This window comes from Mesoplodon mirus (genome assembly GCF_964341445.2).
Source record: "Mesoplodon mirus genome assembly, chromosome: 10".
Lineage (NCBI taxonomy): Eukaryota > Metazoa > Chordata > Mammalia > Artiodactyla > Ziphiidae > Mesoplodon > Mesoplodon mirus.
In genome coordinates this window covers 67,910,858-67,935,954 of record NC_138986.1, presented here as the reverse complement: position 1 = coordinate 67,935,954, position 25,097 = coordinate 67,910,858, and the positions used below count along the sequence as shown (strand labels likewise).

Below are 25,097 nucleotides of genomic sequence, written 5' to 3'. Positions count from 1 at the left end.
ATAATACAGGGAATTAAGCATTTTAAATATAAATATTTGTGAGTCCTCAAACTTGAAATACAGAATCTTGCTGAATATAAACAAGGGTACAAAAACATCCTTTCAAGCTACATTTTCCAATGTATAATTAGGGAGTAATGCGTTTTAATTTCATTAAATTCACCAGCATGTATCTAGAGTAAAATAATTATCAAAGCTATATTTAATTGATACATATAATACTTAGTTCTATAGAAGCAAATCTGATTTTACCAGGTGAGTTGTCCAATAAAAAATGAGAGATAGATTATGTCTGAAAGCAATTACCAACATTACCTGAGATGTCCATTATTATCTTTAAAAAGAAAAAATGTAATGAATGCAGATGTCAGGCAACCAAGTAAGATGCTTAAGGAAGTGTTTACCAAATGAGAGCAGAACCTGGCTTAGAGGTACAGGATGGCCATGTGCCAAAGAAGTCCTCTAAAACTAAAAGAAAATGAAATGAAGGCAGAAGTGATATACCTGCTATACAAAACAGTGGTTCTCAATTAGAGATTTTACCCCCCGGGGGATATTTGGCAATGCCTACATTTTTGGTTGTTACACTGGGGAGGGAAGGGTGAGCTACTGCCATCTAGTGGGTAGAAGCCAGGGATGTTTCTAAACATCCTACAACGCACAGGACAGCTGTACACAGCAAAGAATTATCCAACCCAAAATGGTCAATGGTACCAAAGTTGAGAAACTGATCTAAAGGAAGCTAGTAGTAATAACAACAAAGAGGACAGGATATCTGGTTCTTCTTTGCCTCTACTAACTACTAACTTCATGATTCAAAGCAAATTCAAAGTGTGGGCTTCATCTATTTCACTTGCAAAAATGCAACAGTAGCATTTTGTTTGCCTAAAAACAGGATATCTAAACCAGAGGTACCTAAAATGCTTTGCAGCCCATGCTACTCTATGATTTCCACTAGTAAAATGTGAGCAGTTATGTTATCGTAATATATATTCCAGGCCCTGCACTGAAATCTGAGACATACTGTCCTCTTCAGAAGGATCACATCCTGAAGCTAGGAAAGATCCCTGGCCTTAGCATATATTTGTTTTATTTTTGTCGTTTTTCTAGAATTTAGTTTTAAAGAAAGCAGAAAAAATCCTCTTTGGTAATTCTACTGGACAGAAAAGTAAAACAACTCTAGATTTATTGACTTGATTATATCCTTTTGCCCATGTTTCACTGAGAAGCAAATAACAAACACCTATTTTGCAAAACAAGACACATAAATATCCTGTATGGAGGAAAAGTCCCTAATCAACACTAACTACCTACTATGTGCCTAGTACCATACTAGTTGGGGAAGATACAAATTCTCCCAAGACAGTGGGCTCAACCACAGTGAGGTTTAATATAACCTCCAAGAGAGATTAGAGAAGTACTCAAATGAACACAAACAAAGTTGCTGAGGAAGAACAACAGAGAAACATGAAAATCAGGGGGCAGGGGTAAAGGAAGTTTTCTTGAATAAGAAAAATGCATGAATTGCATTTTGAAGAATAATTAGGCTACAAGAAAGTTCTACGCAATGAGAACACAAATATATCTGAGTTGAGGGGACGTTTGCTCAAGTTTTCTGAGACTAAACTGGCCCAGTGCTCTATGCTGTTCTTGTTGATGTAGAGGAGGTGAAGAGTCGATCTCCTATAAAAATAGCTCAAGGCAACCCCTTGGTATTTCATTTCTAAAAAGTCACAAACTTGGTAAAGATAGTAGGGAGAGGTATCATAGAAAGAAGCAGGGGAAGAAAACGGAGAATTCCATTTTCAAAAGCTTGCTGACATTTCTCATCTGCTTATGAAAGTTGTACTTCCATACTACTTATGGAAAGTGAAGTTGTGATTTGAGAGTACAATTTAATATTAGAGAATTAATACAATTTCTTGGCTTATTTAGGTTGGAAAACTTACTCAAAAATACATTCGTATTACTATTTCTATTATCTGATTCACAAGTCTAATTTCTTCTTGCTGTTGTTTTAATATAAAATAACCTGTAGCTTACATTTCTAATGAAATAATTTCTGAAAAAATACAGTTACACAAAGACCTCTGCAACTTCAGCTTTACTTTCCATGTCTGGGCAGTTCCATATAACTACACATGAAATTAAACTTTAACCAGTAAGGAAATGGGGGTAAAGACAAGTTAAATGAAAATACCCAGTTAGTATCAAGACCAGTTAATAGACCTGAGTAAGAATACTAGAAAAATGAGGGGTACTGAAAGCATGCACTAAACTCCCTCTTTTTACAGATTAACTGAGAACCCAAATCGTTAGACTTGTCCAAAAAATTCCCAAATCACAGTAATACAGAAATCTTTCCACTATTAACAAAAAGTACATATTTATATCATTTGTCCGAAAGCAAATGATGAAAGGTTGGGTTAGATGATCTCATGTTATAAAACTGTTCCAAAAGGAACCAATTTTAAGTCAGTTCTTTTCTAATTACTTTTAGCCTAGTTCTGTGTGGAGCAGTGAGTAGGAGGGACAAGCAACTGGCAATGCCGTGTCTAGTGGGAAGAGGGCGCTCAGACAACCGAATAAACCTCAGCACCTAAACCACTTACCTCTCCTCTCCCACTCAGACCCCACTGAAAGCCTACTGAACCGTCTGTCCTGTCTCATCTCCAGCACAGGCCCCATCTCCCAAAGTATCCTGGCCCTACTCCCTGAGCCCACCAAGGTGCCTCTGCCACTCCATCAGTCTGCACTCTTCTCACACTGCTGCAGGGTGGAGTTTCTTCGTAGCCCTTTGAGGGCAGAAATGCTGCCTTTATCCAGTTTTATTATTTCTTACTCAGCAATGTGTATAACATACAGTAGACACCCAATTTATCAGATGAAGGCATGAGCTAATATATTCCAAAGCTCAGGATTAATTCTCCCTTAATATCCAAGACTACTGCCATCTGGTATAAAATTCCACTAACTTTGACAGCTAGCAGATTCTCACAGAGTTTCTCCTCTTCTCTGGTGGACACGAGTCTAAATAAAAGTGGTCTACTGATAGGGGAATCAAACTCTAGATACAAGTAACATCTGCAGCCTAGTTACTTTATACATCAAGTACGTTACCCTCCTTTTTTGCTAATCTGTGCTGCGTAGTATCACTAAAATAATTTTCTCTGCTCTTAGTAGTGGTATGAAGAAGAGCATTGTAAGAACACAGGGGAGAGTCACACTCACCGAATCAGCCGGGCTTCCCCAAGGAAGCCACACCTAATTTGATATTCAAAGGCTGAATGGAAGTAATACAGAAAGGAAGAAAACAGTTTGTTGCAGAAGAAACAGCTGGTGTAAAGATGTACTCAGTACAGAATACTTCAATTTGCAGCTTTTACAAAATGAATTGGTCTACCAGTAAAAAGCCCCACTGAAGTTATCAATGAACTTTGACAACAAAAGGAAAATTTATTCTAAATTGACGAAGTGTATGTTTTTAAATATTTCCTCCTAGAAGTCTGAACTCCCCTAAGCATAAGGGATGGGAGCTATCAATAATAAGCCCTATCCTTCTGCTGATTCCAGTATGTCCCAAGATGCTCAAATTAGAGCACTAACAAAATATACATTAAAATACATAGCTGGGGGCTTCCCTGGTGGCGCAGTGGTTGAGGGTCCGCCTGCCGATGCAGGGGACGCGGGTTCGTGCCCCGGTCCGGGAAGATCCCACATGCCACGGAGCGGCTGGGCCCGTGAGCCATGGCCGCTGAGCCTGCGCGTCCGGAGCCTGTGCTCCACAACTGGAGGAGCCATAACAGTGAGAGGCCCGCGTACCGCAAAAAAAAAAAAAAAAAAAAAATACATGGCTGGACAAATCCTGAAAAGCAAAGTGCAAAATAATGTGCTACCTTCCTTGAAAAGTGGAGTGGGAATAAAAATGTATTAACAAATTTGTATTTACTTATAAATGCATAAAGAAACTATGAGAAGATAAGTTAAAAACAAACAACAGTAGATAATTGAGGGAGGCAAGAAGAAGGAGAGGGAGACTTTCTTCTCTGTATTTTTCTTGCTACATGTTAAATGTCTGTATTATCTAGTTAAAATTCAAATTAAAAATATACCACTGTAAAAACAATTTAAAAAAATCTACCATTAATTTTTCATTATTAAATGTTATCAATAAAAAAGAACTATCCTTAATTCACTGTGTTTAACATGTATCATTCATATGAAAACTGATTTTGCACTTTATATATTTACCTTCTTGGAATTCACTGATTCCTTCATTTTGTGAAGCCCTTATTTACATTTATTTCTCCTTTTCTCTGCCAGCAATATATCATCATTAGCAGTGTCTTTTTGTTGTACAGTAACAGTATATATCTATATCTAGCTGAGGCTGAATACAAATTATTCCTCTTCAGCTGTTTATTTTGTCAATAAAATTCAATGGAAAAGCAAATGTTTTATTTATTAAGAAAGCTAGAACAATAATATTCTTCTCTTTTCTTCTTCCTTACACAAAAGCAAGCTAAGAATATTTTGCTGTGTTCCAAAAGTTGATTAAGAAAAAAAAATTAAAAATAAACAAGATGTATTTTCTTCCTTGGCAGTTCCCTATTACAATTCTTTGGAAATTATTACATATTTTTCAATAAAAAAACAACATATTTGGGGGAAAGATAGAATGACACTTTTCCAGTCTGCCAGGAAACAGAGCCCTTCTTCAATTGAAGACCTATCAAAATGTGCAAGCAAATGTCATGGCAACAGAAGCTCTCACCATGGTAACCATCTCTGCTACAGAGGAAAACCACTCTAATTCGTCATGTACTTCAAGACAAGACATTAGACTAATTCCAATTTTCATTTTACAATCTATCCATAACATTCAATATACCCGGCAGTAGTAAAGACTTAATAAAAACATTAATATTTCACAAGAAAGCAATATTAAAATCAAAGCTGACTCAATTTACATGCAAATTGATCAATGGGTGAAACACCTTACAGAAAATCAAGATAGTGATGAAAACATAAAAAAACAATTATATCACCATTGCTTGAGAGTAAATACTCTAAACTCAATACAGAAAGAATTCTATGTTTTACTAATCACAATGTAGCTGGCAGATAAAATAAGAAAAAGTCTTATTTTACTAAAACAAAGAATATATTTCAAGTTTTTATTACCACCTCTATTTTGCAATTCATCACATATAATTCTGCTTTTATTTCATAGTGAGGGATTATTAATGGCACAAAAATTCTTATCTAGAAATGTGTCTTCAGATGACAAAAGTAAAATCAAATATGATTTTTAAAAGGTTAGAAATCAATCATTACTACAAATAAAAATTTACTATGCTACATAAATCATTAAAACCGCTTGCAAAAGCTAGTAAACAAACAAGGATTATCAACTTTATAAATTAAACTGAAAGATCTAATAGCTGTCAAGTAAAAGCTGTACTACCTATAGCATATTAAAATGCCAAACGGCCACTTAAAATATTCATTTTTAGTAACAAACCACAAAAGATTAGCAATTCAAAATGTCAATGAAATCGTAAGACTGAAAACCTTATATATAAGGGCCTAATAAAACCTATCTGGTTTATGGTATAGACTACTAACCAGATGGAAAATTCAATCTGAAGATACTTCTTTTTAAAAACGATCACCTCAGTTTGTTCAAAGTTTGAGGTTTAAGCCTTAGAAAGACTAGAGGTTCATATTACAATAAACTGCCAATTTCTTCTTTAAAGAAAACAGCCAATTTCTTCTTCAAAGAAAATACCCATTTTTCTCTAAATATTTAAATATTTTGGCAAGTATAACTTATACTTCAATTTTTTTAAAACACTGTTTATGAATAAAGTAATATAATTAAGTCACCTTGAAATAAAAATATCAGTTACTTTCACATCAACAGCAAAACACAAGGGGAAACAAAAAGGCAGCATGGGATAAAGAAGAGAGTAAGCTGGCTTCAAATCTAGGTTTGGTCTTTAACCTGAAAACAAGGGAAAATCACTAGAGATTAAGGAGGAAGACCACTCTGGATATGGCATGAAGAAAAGACTGGAGGGGGATAAAGTGGAGGCTTCAGGACCAGTTAGGACACCGCTGCAGTGGTCCAGGCAAGAGGCAGTGAATGACAAGTCACACTGGAGTGTGGCAGTGGTAATAGAGAGAAAAGAGAATAATTTAAGAGAGATTTAGGAGCTAAAGCAAGACTTGGAGACGGATTAGAGGGATAAAAGAAGGAAAGGCGTCAAAGATGACATCTAGATTTCTCACTCAAGTAACTGCACAGAAGCAACTGAGGGATGAAATGTTGGGAAAGGATCATTTTGTACAGTTTGTATGTTGGCTTGTTTGTTTGGGGAGTAGGGATGGAGTTCAGCTTCAAAGTATACTGAGCTTCTGGTGTTTCTGAGAAATTTAAAAGGTGATATCAGGGTAGGCAATTAGGTAAACAAATCTGGAGCTTAAATAGAAATCAAAAGTCTGAGTCAGGCTTACAGGAGATAACTCAAGTGTGGAAGACATTTCAAGGGAGAGAGCAGATCATGGTAAAAAATGAAGGTCCAGCATACTGAGCCTTTAGAAACTCTGAACATCATGGCTAGTAGCAGACGAAAAGCTTGAGTGAGATGGAGAAGAAACGGCATGAAGCCACGTAAGAGAGTATTTTTAAGGAAGTGTGGACGCGGTATAGACTACCACTAGATAATCCAGTAAGAAAAGGGCTGAAAAATGAACTTGATTTTGCAAGGAAAAAGATCACTGGTGACCTTTCAAAAAAGCAGTTGATACAAATGGTATTTACTTAGATGAAGCCCTTTTTAAAACACAATCTTATCTAGAAGTACAATATATAAAAGAAATAAATCAGGGCTGCCTGTGAGATAAACAGAATGCTTACCTAGTAACCTATTCCTGCACATGGTCCCCTGAGGCAGTTCACAGAAACCCAGAATTTTGGAAATTCATGCTTTGAAACCACTGGGCTAGATAATCTTAGAAGTTCTCTTTTCTGCTTCGATTTACTATAATTCTATAAATGCAATTTAATCTACTTTTTTTAAATTGAGGCTTTCATGGTAATTAATGACTGCTGTGTTTTAGTAAATATCAGATACTAGTACATTTCTTTATAAACACAAAGAAATATCCTAAGCTTTATTTTCCTGAATATACCATCCATTAGCTTGCCTTGTCCTTTTTCTTATAAAAGTAATAAACTAACTGCAATTCTGGATGTGTTACAAGGTTATGTCTCTGAACAACAGAACATTAAATCAAAAGGTAAATGAACTTTCTTCTAAGCTGGTGTTTAGGGTTTTGCCCTCAACAGAATCATCACTTTAATATAGTATCTTTATCACTGTTCTTCAATATTTTGCCAGGATTCAAAATACTTTCTTCTTCTTCTTTTTTTAGCAGTAGTAATATCTTCTACCTTCTGTTCAACTTCAGTTCCCTCACTATAATTACTATAGTGAAGCAGAATTAACTTCTTGCTAAGTTTTAAGTAACTAGCACCCAACAAACGTAGGCCCAGAAGTTTTTACAAAAGTAGATACACCAAGAATCCTCTTCAGTTTTCACCCTTCATTTGCCTTTGGAATATTTCTGTGGTATTAGAGAGTGGGCTGCAGATTAAAAGCCAAGCTTTGCCCACCCCTGACCAGGATCTTCTCTCCACTTCATGCAGCCTCGCTCAGATCGCTCAGTTGGTCGCTCAAAAGAGTCCCTTTCTTCAGTTATTTGAACCTGTTGGCTCAAGGAAGCCAACAGATGCAAAACCACATTGTGAGAAGTTTGGGGGATTTCCTGATAAATGTTGTCGACTAAACATGTGCATTCATAGCCACTTTGATTTGAAACCTCACTAAAATGGGAGTTACAGAAAAGAGATATCAATAGAAAAGGAAACACAGGAGAGAAGACAACAGCAGAAAACAACGCGTTGAATCCTGGAAAGAGAAAGTAGATGGAGAAGTTAACAGAGCAGAGAGCAAAGGACACTGAATACTAGGTGCTTGCAGCAACCAACACGAAGGCAGAGGAATTCCTGCTGAGTTCCCCAGAACAGGCTATGTAACATACGAAAACAGATACTGAGAAGGGTGCGAGGGGGTGAAAGGGAGACCTGGTACTGGAAACAGACTGGGGTAAAAGTCTTCACAAGGAGCATTTACACCTCCAGCTTCCCTCCTCCACCCTGGCAAGAGGCAGGAGATGTTTATTCTGTGGAAAAACTGAAGGACAGAAGCTCCAGTCCAGAAGATTCAACAACCACAGAAGAGGAAAAGTGAACCTTGGAGAGTGAAGTGAAAAGTTTACCTACTGAAGAGCACACCCTCGCCCCTTTATCTTCTCCATGCGGAGAATGCTAACAGCCAGGCAAATGCCACCCAGCAAGACACTGGAGGGTTGGTCTGAAGAATTCCAGGGAAAAGAACTGTGGATTCTAACATTTGCATATCCTCCAAAGTAAAAATAAAGGGTGAAAAAATATTTTAACATGACAAAAAAATACAGGTTATCTCTGATACACTGTTTTATTTTGTCATAGGGGTCTAACACTCACCCTGCCTGCACTTCATTATTAAAGCTGAGTTCATCCAAGATTTTAGACTTCCCCAGAAGGAAAACTTAGAAATGTTGGCAAATTTTACATTTTAAAGTTCTTGGCCTGATTAAGGGTCCTAAACTTCTAATTCAGAACTTGCTTTAAAAAGAAAGCCTAAGGAGTTTCCCTGGTGGCGCAGTGGTTCAGAGTCCGCCTGCCGATGCAGGGGACATGGGTTCCTGCCCCGGTCCAGGAGGATCCCACATGCCGCGGAGCGGCTGGGCCCGTGAGCCATGGCTACTGAGCCTGCGCGTCCAGAGCCTGTGCTCCGCAACGGGAGAGGCCACAACAGTGAGAGGCCCGCGTACCGCAAAAAGAAAAAAAGAAAAAAAAAAAAAGAAAAAAGAAAGCCTAAGGAAGGAAGGTAACTTAAAACCTTACAAGGACCAAAACAGAAATGACACTGGGTATTAGGGTCTATGGCTATTAGTTGGAAATGTCATATCAAGCTAAATAACTGCAGCAGGCTAAAAAATGGCCCCCAAAGATATTCAGGAAACTTTATGCCAAATGGTACACCACATACCATAAATAGACAATGGTATCGCTTACCCTAAATAATAAGTAGCATTAAAAACTACACATGATGGAAATGAACCAATGATACTAAACTCTAGTAGAGAATGTTGCCCTTTGAACAGTGTAAAACTAAGTCCACACTCATTTTGTTAAAAAGGGAAAGATTAGCAAATCTTAGATATTCAAAACTAGAAATAAGTATACTTTATAAACTGAAAGAATGTATAAAAACTGGAATGGGACTAAATTCTCATTGTGTAATGCAATGTCATTTAATGCCCTGTCTCTGGACCACCTAAAATCATGTCTCCTCCCACCTTTGGAAGCTACACCTGTCTATAATCAACTCTCTTCTTACCTCCTTATACAAAAGACCTAGAGCAGGGTTTCCCTGGTGGCACAGTGGTTGAGAGTCCGCCTGCCGACGCAGAGGACACGGGTTCGTGCCCCGGTCCGGGACGATCCCACATGCCACGGAGCAGCTGGGCCCGTGAGCCATGGTCGCTGAGGCTGTGCGTCCGGAGCCTGTGCTCCGCAACGGGAGAAGCCACAACAGTGAGAGGCCCGCGTACCGCAAAAAAAAAAAACAAACTAAACTGGATTGGAGAACAGGAAAAGACCTAAAAAGAGCTCTACCTTATTCATTGAGAAGACAATTGAACACTGTAAAAACACTGATTTTCTCCAAATTAATCTAACTTCAAAGCGTTTCCAATTAAACTCCCAACAAGAATTTTTGGGTAACCTGACAAACTGATTGAAACTTTCATGTTAAATAAACCAAATGTCCACAAATACTTAAGAAAATCAATTATGAAGTCATCGTAATAACAAGTGTGGTTACTAGAAGAGGGACAGACTGATAAACCAACTGACTACACTAGACATCACAAGACTCACCTGTCAGGCCACTGCTCTTACATATGCCAAAATCCCATACATGCATGGGTCCGAACCACCATGAGTTTAACAGAATTAAACACTGTAATTCCTGTTATAGTTAGATTTTATTTCTTTCATTCCAGGGAGATTAGACTTAGAAAATACTGGAACTCAAAGATCTAATGTCTATCTTCCTAAAATAGTATTTTCTACTATTTCTGTCCCCAGCCTCTAACTCTCCTCCATCTCCTCCTCCTTCAACCACAAAAGATGTTTCCCTCCATCTGTTTGGCAAGGGGGGCTGGGAAGAAGACAGAAGCCAATCACATACCACGTTATACCTAAATTTGCATAATAGCAGAGTTTTACTATACACGTAAAGCATATATAATATAGTGCTTAATACATAATGTTCAAAAATATTACAGCCTCCTTCCCTTTTCTCCAGGTACCCAGTTTGATGCGTCTCTACATAACTTCACAACTAGCTTGCACCCTAATTTCTAAGGATAGAGTTAGTGAAGGCAAAATGAAGCTTATGACAAGGTGTGGCACATGAAATACAACTCTTTCCTATAAGAGCAGTGGTTCTCCTACTTGAAAACGCATCAGAGTCACTGGGAAAGCCTGAGAAAGCACAAATTGCTGGACTCCATTCCCAGCAGTTTCTCATCAGTAGGTCTGTGGTGCGTGACATTTATAACAACTTTCTGGGTGGTGCTAATGCTACCTTGTCCACAGGCCACATTTTTTTTTTTTTTAAGAAGATGTTGGGGGTAGGAGTTTATTAATTTATTTATTTATTTTTGCTGTGTTGGGTCTTCATTTCTGTGCAAGGGCTTTCTCTAGTTGTGGCAAGCAGAGGCCACTCTTCATCGCGGTGCGCGGGCCTCTCACTATCGCACCCTCTCTTGTTGCAGAGCACAGGCTCCAGACGCGCATGCTCAGTAGTTGTGGCTCACGGGCCTAGTTGCTCCATGGCATGTGGGATCCTCCCAGACCAGGGCTCGAACCCGTGTCCCCTGCATTAGCAGGCAGATTCTCAACCACTGCGTCACCAGGGAAGCCCACAGGCCACATTTTGGAAAATCACTGCCCCACAGAGCACAGGTTCTCAAGTGAAGGCAAATTTGCCCTTCAGGGGAAATGAGGCAGTGAATGTGTATATTTTTGGTTGTCACAAGCTGGAGGGGTGGGAGGGAGAAGTAATACTGGCACCTGGTAAGTACAGACCAAAGATACTGCGAAACATCCTACCATGCACAGGACAGCTTCCCGCAGCAAAGGATTATGTGGCCCAAAACGTCAGTGATGTGGAGGGAGAGAAACCCTACCATCAGTAAAACATAATTACTCCAAATATATGATTTGACCATTAAGTTGGTGAAAAGTTCTTCAGTGAGTTTCAGAAATCTGACATGGAATAAATATGCAAAGAATTGTGTTTTTCTTCAAATATTGATAACTCTGAATTTTACTCATCCATGGCAAAATGAAGTTTTAAAAATATTAATACTTAAAGATATACTGGGCTACAGAAAGAAATAAGTGTTTATTTGTATAAGGTTATTGGTAGATTTCTAGTAAGAAACATTCATTGTGCAAGAGTAGTAAGAAAACTAATTATATTAAAAGACTAATAACTTCCTTGAAAAATAATGATCAGCCATATTTATTTCCTAAGCTAAGTGAAAAGCAAACAACTGTTCATTGTACTATTATATGTATTTAGTATAAATGAAATATTTTATTTTATAATGAAAATTTGTTTTAAGGAAAAGCAGTGAGTATAGCAGTAATCAATCCTAAGTAAATATATCTAAGGAAAATGTACTTTACATAGACATGCATGGGCGTACACGGATACACATACACACTACACACACATGCACACAGAGACAAATGTACTTACTCCAGTGGGCTGGAAAATGAGACCATCCATTTCATGGCTGACTTCTTTGGCAAAATTTCCTTCAAGTAGCTATAAAATAAACACACATTTTTAGAAACACAATAATCACTTTAAAAGTTTTTTAATTTTTTGTAAGATTTATAAGAACTTCTTAATACATAAGCTTTAAAAACGGAAATACAAAATGGGGGAGAGGGGTGAACCAGAGGGATCTAGGTTAATATATTGTAAGATTATTTTTTAATATATGAAGGTTTCCATTCCATGGCAGGCTAGATATCTCGAACAACAGTTCTAACTACAATAACCAAGATGATGGATAAAATATTAAAAAAAATTTTTTTCTTCTTCCAGTTTTATTAAGGTATAATTGACATACAGCACTCATCTCATACAGATACAAAATAAAAATAAATATATTTTTTTCCTTGTGATGAGAACTCAGGATTTACGCTCTTAACAACTTTCATATATAACATACAGCAGTGTTAATTATATTAGTCATGTTGTATATTACATCCCTAGTACTTAGTTATCTTATGACGGTGGTCAAAGGTACAAACTTCCAGTTATAAAACATATTTTTAAATGCACTATGCTGAGCCAGCATAAAAGGAAGGAAGGCATAGGCCAAAACCGAAACAAAAGTAGAAACTCTGGGAAGTAATAAATAAAGGGAATAAAAATAAACATACACAAAAAAGGAGAGAGCAGAGAATCTTGCTTGGGGATAGATGGAGCCGGGATGATATTCTCTGAGAATCTGTAAAAAGAAGCTAGCTTTTGGGGATGGCAGCCCCAAATGCATTATCTGTGTTTTCCCCAAACCTTCAAGCAGAAAAATTTAACCTTTCTTTTTGTCCTACTTTTTGCCTCATTTTTTGTCTTTATTACATTTTTTTCAAGCAAAAAAACTGCATTGCAAGGAATACACAGCATGAAATACAAATAACAAGTTTTTTCAATGCCATATCTACTGAAATGCAGAGTTATAGGCCCAACGCTCTCTAATTAGTTCTGAACAAGTAGTTTTTAAATGCTTCTCTTCCATGGATTTTTATATTATTCTGAAGAACTGAACATATGCACCACTGAGTGAGGACCTACACACTGATTTTCTGCATCTCAGGGAAGAGAGCAGAAGATACTTTCACAGAGCCAGGTAATAGTGTCATGGTACCCAGAGTCTGGCCAACTGCCAAGAAAACATTTAGGAGAGTTCCGGGATTCAAATATGTTCCACCAAAATTCTGGATATGCTGTGTGTTATTCAATCACAATCTTTCATCACAATCACATCCTCTATAAAACCACTACACTTAAAGGCAGATTTGCATTCCAAAAGCAACAATCAAAATTTCCAGTATATTGCACATGCCACAAGATCTGTGATTCTCCTCCCAAACTGTGACTTCATCTTCTCTGCCATTTCATTCCTTGAAATCTGTAATTTCTCTAAACTGGGGGCAGTTCAGCAAAGAAAAGTAAGAGCAATCCTAGTTTCTAACTGCTTTAAGACCAGTTTGAGTTTGAATAATCTACACTTCCGTAAACCTGTAATGCTCCTTAGTCAAATTCATGGGGACAGAAATTACAGAGTCTTGGGGAGGAGAGAACAAGGTGTTAGCGTTTGATGGGTACAGAGTCTCAGTTTGGAAAGATGAAAAAGATGTGGAAATAAATGATGGCAATGGTTACACAACAATGTGAATGTACTTAAAGCCACTGAAATGTGTGCTTAAAAATGATTAAATGGTCAATTTTATGCTATGCATATTTTACCACAATTTTTTTTCAACTGTAATGCTCTTGATATTTTCTTTTTTGTTGTGTTTTGTTCTTTCATCTTATTATGACACTAAGAAAGTGGGGAGCTTGCAGACTGGGACTCTTAGAGCCATATTATCCAGAGTTTGGCCAAATAGGTAAAAATTTCAGACCAGATCTGAAACTGATCTCCAATTCATTCGTAGGTTTAAATGACCTACCCATATGAGGAGGAAATTCCTGAAGTAAAAGTTCAATATGGATTAAAAGTACTGATTTCTTCTAATGAACTAATGATGGGTAAAGGGTCAAACAAGAAAAAAAATGTATAAAATTGGTAATTCTTGTACTTCATCATGTAAGAAAAGGTAACCTACTAAATTCATAGCATAAAATCCTGCTGAGGAATGAAGCAATGAAAACAAAATACCACAATTATCTTTCTAAAAAACACTTTTCAAAGGTTAAACAATTTGTTCTTTTATAGTAGGTACATCATTTATAGCAAGTAAACATAGCTTTTCCATTCTTAGACCATCTTTCTCCCATTCATATACTGGACCATCCTTGTAGATAAAGTATATATAAAGTTAACAGTATAAAGTATAGTGTTGGCAAAACTCTAAATAACATGATGTTACCTGCTGCAGAAATGAAAGTAACTTCCTTTTTTATTTTCCTCTAAGTTTTTAAGAATCAGAGAATTTAAGGGACTATGAAACTTCTTAGGTCAAAAGAAGAAATACTGCTTGTTTTCACTCGTTTTACTGCTTATTGATTACTCTAGACAATATTTCTTTCTTTACTTAATACATTTACAATATTACCTAGCATATATTAAAGACCTACTATAAAGTGTTGTTGTACTTGGTTCTTAATATGTGTACATCATTCAAAACACACAACTCCTCATGAGATGTATAATTTTGAATTTTATATTACTATTCACTTCACCAGAAAAGGAAACTGAGACCATCAGCAATTAAGTGACTAGCTTCAAGTCAGACAGCTAAAAAAGTAAAATCACTCAGAACAGATTTCAATCAGACTTTAATTAAAAATAAGGAAATAGAGGACTTCCCTGGTGGCGCAGTGGTTAAGAATCTGCCTGCCAATGCAGGGGACACGGGTTCCACCCCTGGTCTGGGAAGATCCCACATGCTGCAGAGCAACTAAGCCCGTGTGCCTGAGCCCGCGTGCCGCAACTACTGAGCCCGTGTGCCACAACTACTGAAGCTCATGAGCCTAGAGCCCATGCTCCACAACAAGAGAAGCCACGGCAATGAGAAGCCTGCGCACCGCAACGAAGAGTGGCCCCCGCTCGCCAAAACTAGAGAAAGCCCACATGCAGCAACAAAGACCCAACGCAGCCAGAAAGAAATAAATAAAATAAATAAATAAATTTATTTGAAAAAAACAAACAAAAAGGAAATAACCAGAGAAAGTCTCTGACTCTCTGAAACAAATGCCCCAAAGACTTCTGAAACTTCCCACATATATAGGTCCTCCAATCATCATTTAAAAAGTACAGACTTAGGGCTTCCTTGGTGGCGCAGTGGTTGAGAGTCCGCCTGCCAATACAGGGAACGCAGGTCCGTGCCCCGGTCTGGGAGGATCCCACATGCCGCGGAGCAGCTAGGCCCGTGAGCCATGGCCGCTGAGCCTGCGTGTCCAGAGCCTGTGCTCCGCAACAGGAGAGGCCACAACAGTGAGAGGCCCACATACCGCAAAAAAAAAAAAAAAAAAGTACAGACTTTAAATGTATTGTAGCATGTACTATATGAGTAAGATACATACAAAGGGAGGTAAAATTCTTGGGGTGGAGGGAAGTTTTTTTTTCAGCGATAAAATCTAAAAATTTTCTTAATTTATATAACAAATATATATAATTCATTTATTCATATTAGAAATCACATATATAAAATAATATGTTAAATTTAAAATATTGCTTTTTCCCAATCATAATTGCTGAAAGAAAATTTATCCAAACTTATGAGCATCTTCTGTATATCAGTGTCTTTATCGTTAGAGCCAAAACTTAAAATCACTTAACACATTTCCATTATTTTCACTGCTATCTCTGAGTTATAGCATACTTCAAATTATACATGAGACTGTCACTACAGATGTTATCTTAAGCTACAAGTACCGTTTGAATAACATTAGCAAAGTTTTTTCCCCCCTCATCCATTCCTTAGGTCTGTATTCATAATCTTGAAAGTGTTCACCACCTTTAAGGTTATCCTTTTTTTTCTTTTTCTTTCTTTCTTTCTTTCCTTCCTTTCTTTCTTTCTTTATGGCTGTGTTGGGTCTTCGTTGCTGCACACAGGCTTTCTCTAGCTGTGGCCACCAGGGGCAACTCTTTGTTGCGGTGCACAGGTTTCTCATTGCGGTGCACGGGTTTCTCATTGCGGTGGCTTCTCTTGTTGTGGAGCACGGGCTCTAGTCACACGGACTCAGTAGTTGTGGCTCACGGGCTAGTGGCGCACGGGCTTAGTTGCTCCGTGGCATGTGGGATCTTCCCGTACCAGGGATCGAACCCATGTACCCTGCACTGGCAGACGGCTTCTTAACCACTGCGCCACCAGGAAAGTCCCTAAGGTTATCTTTTAAAAGCTTTTTATGGGAAAGTTCCACTTTTACTTACAGTGTAAAACATGTCTAACCTGACAATAAATTTTTAAAAAAGCAGACAATCTATAAAATCATCGCTTTTGTTAAGGTTTAGAGGGTTGAGGTCTCCACAAAATCAGGTAAACTGAATCCCAGGCCCTCCAAAGAAAGATGAGACACATGAACCCATTCACCTTTGGAAGAGCATAAGAGGAAAAAATGGCAGCCACAAAAGTGGGTGCAAAGAAAAACTGAAAGTTTGATCAATTCTTAAAAACCGAGTGTGGGTTAGTATAACAGTATAGAATCCCTGGAAGTTCCAAACACAAGAGGACTCCGAACCTACTCACTAGCTCTATTCCCCAGGTTTCTATCAGGATTCACAGGAAAAGACCAGGGGTAGGACAAGAAAGATGAGAAAGCCTCATCTTAGTTGCAAACAGACATAAAATCCTTTCCAGACCCTTCCTGATATGAAGTAAAGGCCATCTGAGGATAAAGTCGTCTGCAGCTACACACGGCTCCAGAAACAGCCTTGGTCCAAGGATATTATATTGATAAAAAGGAGAAAAACTTGCTCCTGCCAAAACATCCCACCTATGCAAGGCAAAATTCAGCTGCCAAGAGGGAGAGGTCAGCCCACTGAGAGGAAACCCATCCCTGAGACTCAGGTGCTCAGGGTCTGCTTAACAGCAAGGCTTGAGGAGGAAAATTAACAAAACCCCACAGTCTGCACAAATCAGGCACTGAGTGACAAGAAACAGTCAATTACATATGAGGGAGAATGCAAGAGCACAAAAATAGTCCACTATGTGGTATAGGCAGGCAGAGCCCACTGAAAGCTACAAGTGAAGCAGGAACACTGGAGAAAACCCATTTTATACTCCAGTTCTCTCAATAAGCTCAAGTAACAGAAGTCATCTGCTTAAGGAATCTGAAGTCTTCAGAGCACAGAAGATAACTATACAGCAATACAAACCCATGTCAAATACAGATTATTCAACCACTAACCCCACCTCCAGCAAATGAAGCTTATTAAACTTAAAGGAGAGGTATGCCCATTACTAAGCACAAAGACATCTACCTCAGTATATATTGTTCATACAGAAAAAAATGCCCAGCATCCAATCAAAAATTACCACACACACACACAAAACAAGAAAAAAATGACCTACATTCAATAGATTAGGCAGTCAATAGAAAAAAAAACATAGGGATGGCCCATATTTTGGAAATATCAAACAAAGATTTTAAAATAACTTTAACATTCTAAAGGAAAAGGTGGAAAACATGCATAAGCAAATGTGGAATTTCACCAAAGAGTTGAAAATAATAAAAAATAAGACAAATGGAAATGCAAGAAATAAAAACATAATATCAAAGAAAAAGAATGCTAATCAATGGGAATGACAATCAATGGGATTATCCACTGACTGGATAGAACAAAGGAAAGAATCACTGAACTTGAAGAAGAAAAGGGTGTAGCACTTTTTCCAACTGAAATACAAAAAGGCAAAAGGGGAGATGTTGGGGTGGCAGGGGTCGGGAGGAACAGAATGAGGAATCAAAGAGCAACGGTAAAGATGTCTTAAAAATACTTACAACATGTAGACAGAAAACCAGAAAGAATATGGAGGACTGTAACAACAATGAAACAACGTGACCTATTTGACATTTTATAGAACACTGTACCCAACAACAGGAGAAAACACTTTCCTTTTCCAAGTGCATACAACACATTTATAGGCCAAAGTCATACAAAGTATGCTCCCTGACCACAATGAATTAAATTAATAATCAGTAAGAGAAAGATATCTGGAAAATCCTCCAATGTTTAGAAACTTAATAACATACTTCCAAATAACCCATGAATTAAAAGAAAGAAATCAAAAGGATATTTTTAAAGTATTTCATACAATGAAAATACAGTAGATGGATATATGACAGAAGCAGCTAAAGTGTGTCACAGGAAAATCTGTTGTTATACTAAATGACTAATTAGAAAAGAAGAAAGGTCACAAATCAACGATATCAACTTCCACCTTAAGAAACTATGGGCAACCCTAGAGAATTTAGGAATCACAGATACTAGAAGGAGCCACTTTGGCTGAGATTGTACACGCAATGAAGAAGACCACTCCCACTAAGACCAAGACCCAGACATAGTTGAAGAAGGAACATCTATGGCTCACAAATGGCGGAGGAGTTGATGAAATGTCTTGATGAGGTATCTCACCAGTTTTTAAAGATGTAAGCTGTGGTTAGAAAGCAGTATGTCTGAATTTAAAATTTTAAAGTAGGAGTAATAGCCAAGGATAAGTTGCCAAAGTGAAAGTGACTAAATCAGAAGAAAGTCACGAATGAAACTTTCCAAGAAATGGAGAAGCCAGGGTTACAAGTAGAGCAAACCAAACACTGAAAAGTGGAGTTCAGCAAGGATGATGACCAGTCTTTGAGAAAGGAGTTTAAGTCAGGCACAGCTTCTAGGGAAGGAGGAAGAGTTATCAAAAAGTCAAAAAGAGGCTGAATATACTTAGTGAAAAATAGCATGGCTTGAAAGGTTAGGTTTTATTTTAATAACTTAAACATCAGATGATTTTAAAACTCACTTTGGTATCCTTTTTGCCTCTGATATTATGTTCCAAGATAAAATGTCCTATACTCTTAAGCTAGTCTGTTTTTTTCCTCTTCTATCAATATATTTTAAGTAAAATTTATGAGTTACACTTGTATTCTTACATAAGAAGTGCTGTTTGTCTTAATTTGTTGGATGACAACATCTCAATAAAAATAAAATTTCATCCAGCGTTCATGAGGAAGGTATTTCCTGACTGCCTACCAGTGCCAGAAACCCAGTTGGCATTAGGGATACTGGGGATCCAACCTAGGCCAATATGCCTAAATAATACCTTAATTTTAATTTAACAGTAAAACTATCAAAGGCAATGATGTAATTAGCCATTTCTCCCTGTCAGTTTTTCTTCAGAAACACAGTTCTACTTAAATTACCAAAGATGTTTTTAAAACACTTCTAGCAAAAAAATTTTTTAAGATATCTTATTTTAAAAATATTTAATTACAAAACCTTGGAGAAGCTTTAAGGTGGAGTATGTGGTGAACTATCCTAAAGATCCTAGGATGCCTATGGCCATACCACCCTCAATGTGCCCAATCTCAGGTAACGATCCTAGGGTACACTGTGTCAGAACTACAATTTTCTTGATTATTTTCCACCAGATAAAATTAGAAGATAATTAGATAAAAGGTAATATAGTAGACATAATATATAAAATAGTTATTAATAAAGCATGATAGTATTTCATAAACTTTTACTTATAAGATTTAAATTTGCTTACCTATGAATATAATCTCATTAGCTCAATACCCTGCAGAAGGCATGTAACTTTCCATTAACCAAAGACTGGAGGAACTGACAAAGGTTATAACCAGGTGACTGACTTTGAATTGATATTTTATATGTCTATGAATCAGGAAGTAATTGGAAACCAAATCATTACAAATGCATAAGCAGAGAAAGATAATGCAAAACGACTTGAAATTAGAAACATAAGAAACAAAAGAGAAACTGTAAAGTTACAAAGCATAGAAAGGAACCTTTTAGAAATAAGCAAAATGATAGCTTAAGACTACAATGAAGAAGGAAATGAATCTGCAACATAATTGAGAATGCAAATTGGCAACATCAACTCATCATAGTATAGAAAAATAATATTCTTTTCTAAAACAAGAAAAGAATAAACTATCTCCACCTTTCTGTTCTGTACTATTCTACTCACATCAGATATTTTCTGAGCAGATGTTCCCCACATAGCCTCAGCTGAGTGCCTGAGAATACTCAATACAGTAGTTTCTATCTGCTGACTTTTTTTAATGTGTTTTCATAGTTCTCCTAAAGTTCAAGGTTTAGTTTTACCAATCCCCCCAAAATGGAAACTTCCGCCCACCTGGATATTACTATTTATTCTTTTCCATTCCCAAAGTATAAGCTCTAGTTAAAGATTATCCAGTGCTTCTGTACCCTAAATACTCCTCTCATCAGCACAAAATCACACTATAAAACTCACCTTTCTTGCTCACCAAAAAGCCGATAACATTCTCTTCTTTTAAAAACAATGATTTGATTTCTATTTTTTACCAATGATGCCTACACGACAATATAATTAAAGTTAGCTAATCAAAATATAAGTAGCTTCTGGAACACTATCATCGCTCTTTCATTAACCTGTATTATTGCAATTAAAATTAAGCATAATAATTCTAGTGAATCCCACTTGATAAATCAGAAAATCTAAAAGCAAAATTCCTCTAGGAAATACAGTTCCTTTATTTTTTTGGTGGTTGTTAGTCTTATTTCTACCAAAACTCCCTCACAATTTCAGAAAGTAGAAATCAACTCACCCTCATGGAACAATCAAAGTTCTTTTTCCCAGATTTCCAGTTTTTCTTTTTAATCTCATAATTGAGGCATCATTCATTCACTCAACAAACATTTGTTTAGTGCCAATAGCTGACTGCCACTCTATCAAGTATTTGAGATTTAATAGAGATCAATCAGTTTCTATCCTGGAAGGGCTAGTGTCCGATGTAGTGTGGAGGTCCCAAACTCAAATGCCTATAGGTACCAGGGCATGAACCTGAACTGGACTGGTTATAAGATAACGGGGACAAATAAAAACTATGACAAACTGGAGAGCACATCTTCATCTACAAACAAACTCAGTATTTTTTAAGTTTTACATGAGCTTAATCTTTCTGGGGCCTACCAGTTTATGACTTCTGGTTAATATGGACCTAAACACACATAAAATAGTCATTTCACATAGTAAGTGCTTTTAAGAGAGATGTTTAAAGACTTCTGAGAGAACAGAAAAGTAATTATCATTTCATCTATCATCCACGGCTTTATTCAAATGTTTATTGAGTACTAATTATCCACTGGGGGCGGGGGGGGGGGAGATAAGAAGAAGAGAAGGAGCAGCAGAAGAGGTTAACACATATAATACCATATGCCAGACACTGCTCTAAGCATTTTACATATACAGTTGGCTCTCTGTAGCCACAGATGTGGAACCCCAAACACGGAGGGCCAATTTTATTACATTATTTTATATAAGGAACTTAAGCATCCAGGATTTTGGCATCACAGGGGTCCTGGAACCAGTCCCCTGCAGAGACCGAGCGATAACTGTATTAACTCATTTTAGCTTCAAAACAATCTTATGAAGTTAGGGACCATTATTATCCCCATTTTAAAGGTGAATGAAGCTTAGAATCTGCCCAAGGTCACAAAGCAAGGAAGTAAAATCCAAAATCATTCTGGCTCCAGAGTCCATGTTCTTGATGGCTTTTCTAAACTAGGTTGTCACATTCCCAGAAATCGCCTAGTCTCTCGTCTAGGTTATATACTCCATCAACATACCCTCATGGCACCCAGCACTCCCCTCCATCACAGGATCTTCCTGTTTAATTGTCTAACCTGGTAGTCAGGAATCACATCTTATTATCATTGTATCTTCAGTATCTATTACAGCAATTCGGTGCAGAGTAAGCTCTCACTTCAACAAACACATGCTACATAAAAATAAAGTGAATAGCACAGTGAGAGGACTGATAAAAAAAACAAGTCAATGAGTACAGGTCAGGCCGAAAATACATGGAATGTATTATCCCAAGAAGCTGTATAAAATGAAAGCATAAAAAATTTTAAGAGATGTTTAAAGGCTGTTGATCTAATGCATACACACATTATTAAAGGGGTTAGATTGTTTTAAAAGCTAAAATCATCATTCATGGTTAATAACTGCCTCACAAACCGTCCCTTACTACCTCCATGATCTCCAGTGGGAAGAACAGTAACGCGGTCCTAACTGGTCTTCGTGATTGTAGGTTAACTCCTTCTCTCCTAGAACCTTCTTCTACTCACTGCTGCTAGAACTGACTTTCTAAAACAATTTGTTGTACCACCGTGACGTGTAAAAATCTTTGAATGCTCCTCACTGCCTGCAGTCCAAGTTTCCTTAGCCTGGTTTTTAAAGTTCTTTTTTTTTTTTTTTTTCAGGGCAACCTCTCCTAAACGTTTTCCAGAATGTTTACCCAGATTGCAGCTGCCATGAAGTATAGATGAGTATTTCCTTCATGGGTAGAAAAGCATGACCTACTAATTTTGGAAGAATATTAAGCACTTTTAGAAGCAATACAAGAATAGAATGGATACTTAGCCATAAACACGTAAGTGATGCAATAAAAATAAAGCCAAACTAAATAAATGGCTGTCTGAATGTCACAAGGGACAAAAATTAGAGAGATGAAGAAACCAAAGAAGAGATTAAATATTTGTGATGTGAGCATAAAGGAAAATCAAATTTGCTTGCAAAATACAATTTAAAACTTTCAAACAAAGAACAATATGGTAAATTGCAGAACAATGGATCTCATTCAAAAACACATCCTCTGTTTGAACAGGTGTGTACTGAAGAATTAACTTTACCCAAAGAGAGGTCTGGCCTTTGCCCTCCACTACTGGGAGGTGATCTCTAGACCTTTGGAATGCCCTACCTGACAAGAGTATCTTTGCCTGCCTGGAGGGTTTGCCACCAGAAAGTCTAATAATATGATTTATGATGGGGGCTTTGAAACACACCACATCAGTTCTAACCTCCAGAGCAACTGGAGATTAAATGTATTAGCCCGAAACTCTGGGAGGGACTGAACACTCACTAAAGGTCAGGCCATGCTGGTAGTGAGTCACTGACCTGCAATATAAACTCTGGACACCAAAGGCTTGGGTGAGGTTCCCCGTTGGCAATACTCTGAGCAGTGCCACACATCTTAGCCTGGAGTGGGTAACACCATCTATGAATCCCTGAAGAGAATTTGGGCCACTCCCAGATTCTGCCCTACTAGGCTTAGGCTCTTCCCTTGGCTGGATTTAATTTATACCCTTCTGTTACAGTAAAACTTACCAGACTCTTCCTTTGGCTGATTTTAATTTGTATCCTTTCATTACAGTAAAACTGTAATCATAATAGTGCTTTTCTGAGTTCTAAGGCCTTCTAATAAATTATCAAAACTATGGGAGTCCCTGAGGGACCCCAGAATTTGTAACCAGTAGATCTGAAGTGAAGGTGGCCCTGGAGACCCCCAAACTTGCAGTCAGTGTCTAAGTAAGGGCAGTCTTGTGGGGACTATGCAGTTTGCCTGAACTCATTACAGTAAGTTTTTGTCACTGTATTTCTCTAGTTGATACAATTAAAACTGTCCTCAAAGTCATACCCCTCATAAGGAAAGCATCTGATTTCCCCCATTGGGCATTACTGCCAAGAGGCTATTCAGGAAGTGGCAGACTGTAGAATGATGCTGTAGTCACCCTGTCGGTTAATGGGTAAAGTGACCCAGTTAGCCACCACACAGGAGAACTTTAATAGACACTGAATATCTCTGGATGAGGACAACCCCATACTGGGATACCAAATGTCATTTATCTAATAAAGTACCAGAAAAATGGAATGAGACTTTAAGAAATAAACTAAGTTATGAATGGATAAAGAAGATGTGGCACATATATACAATGGAATATTACTCAACCATACAAAGAAACGTAATTGAGTTATTTGTAGTGAGGTGGATGGACCTAGAGACTGTCATACAAAGTGAAGAAAGTCAGAAAGAGAAAAACAAATACCGTATGCTAACACATATATATGGAATCTAAAAAACAACCAAAATGGTTCTGAAGAACCTAGGGGCAGGACAGGAATAAAGACGCAGATGTAGAGAATGGACTTGAGGACACGGGGAGAGGGAAGGGTAAGCTGGGACGAAGTGAGAGAGTGGCATGGACATATATATGCTACCAAATGTAAAACAGATAGCTAGTGGGAAGCAGCTGCATAGCACAGGGAGCTCAGCTCAGTGCTTTGTGACCACCTAGAGGGGTGGGATAGGGAGGGTGGGAGGGAGACGCAAGAGGGAAGAGATATGGGGATATATGTATATGTACAGCTGATTCACTTTGTTATAAAGCAGAAACTAACACACCACTGTAAAGCAATTATACTCCAATAAACATGTTAAAAAAAAAGAAATAAACTTTGTTTCCCACAATATAAAGAGCATGTAACATTTCCCTTATTCTTTATATCAATTTTAAGACAGCACAGAAAGTTCAAAATCATTTAAAAATATGACCTAAGATTTATATCTCGACTACTGTATGAAATACTTCAAATCACAATATTATGAATCAACTATAGTTCAATTAAAAAAATATGTCAGGAACAAAATAGCAAAATATGTTATACCTCTGTTACAGTGGTTTTATTTCCTATACTTACTGTTACTCATTCATCAACAATTTAGTGCAGCAAAGAAATTACACGATTCAATAGAATTTTATATGTCACCTTTAAAGAACACTTGCTTTCATTAATTATATTGTCATTAGCTTCCTATGTCCAACTTAAAGTTCGTACTAGTTCTCTTCTACGCATCTACCTATATATTCTCTCCCAGAAGGGCCTCATCCTACTTCAGCCTAGTGAGTCATGCTCTTCTTCTCACAGGGTGCACACCTGTATATAGTGTATGCAGACATAAATGTGCACTCAGTTCCTAGGCTAAGATCGGGAATTCTAAGGACATGCAATAAGAAAGGCAAAGGATACAACTAGAGAAAGAAAGGAAAATCCTTGTGAATGAGGAAAAGGGATGAACTAGTGGAAGAAGCCCATAGCTTATGATGGGGTATTT

The 25,097-nt window shown here is 37.4% G+C and overlaps 1 protein-coding gene across 2 annotated transcripts in view; it reads right to left on the bottom strand.

The window, feature by feature from the left end:
- RNGTT (RNA guanylyltransferase and 5'-phosphatase) overlaps window positions 1-25,097 on the bottom strand; it is a 237,893-nt gene that overhangs the window by 102,827 nt on the left and 109,969 nt on the right. For both annotated transcript variants that reach the window (XM_082633617.1, XM_082633618.1), the window contains exon 12: window positions 11,949-12,017. In XM_082633617.1, the coding sequence (XP_082489743.1) occupies window positions 11,949-12,017 (69 nt within the window). The remainder of the gene's footprint in view (window positions 1-11,948; window positions 12,018-25,097) is intronic.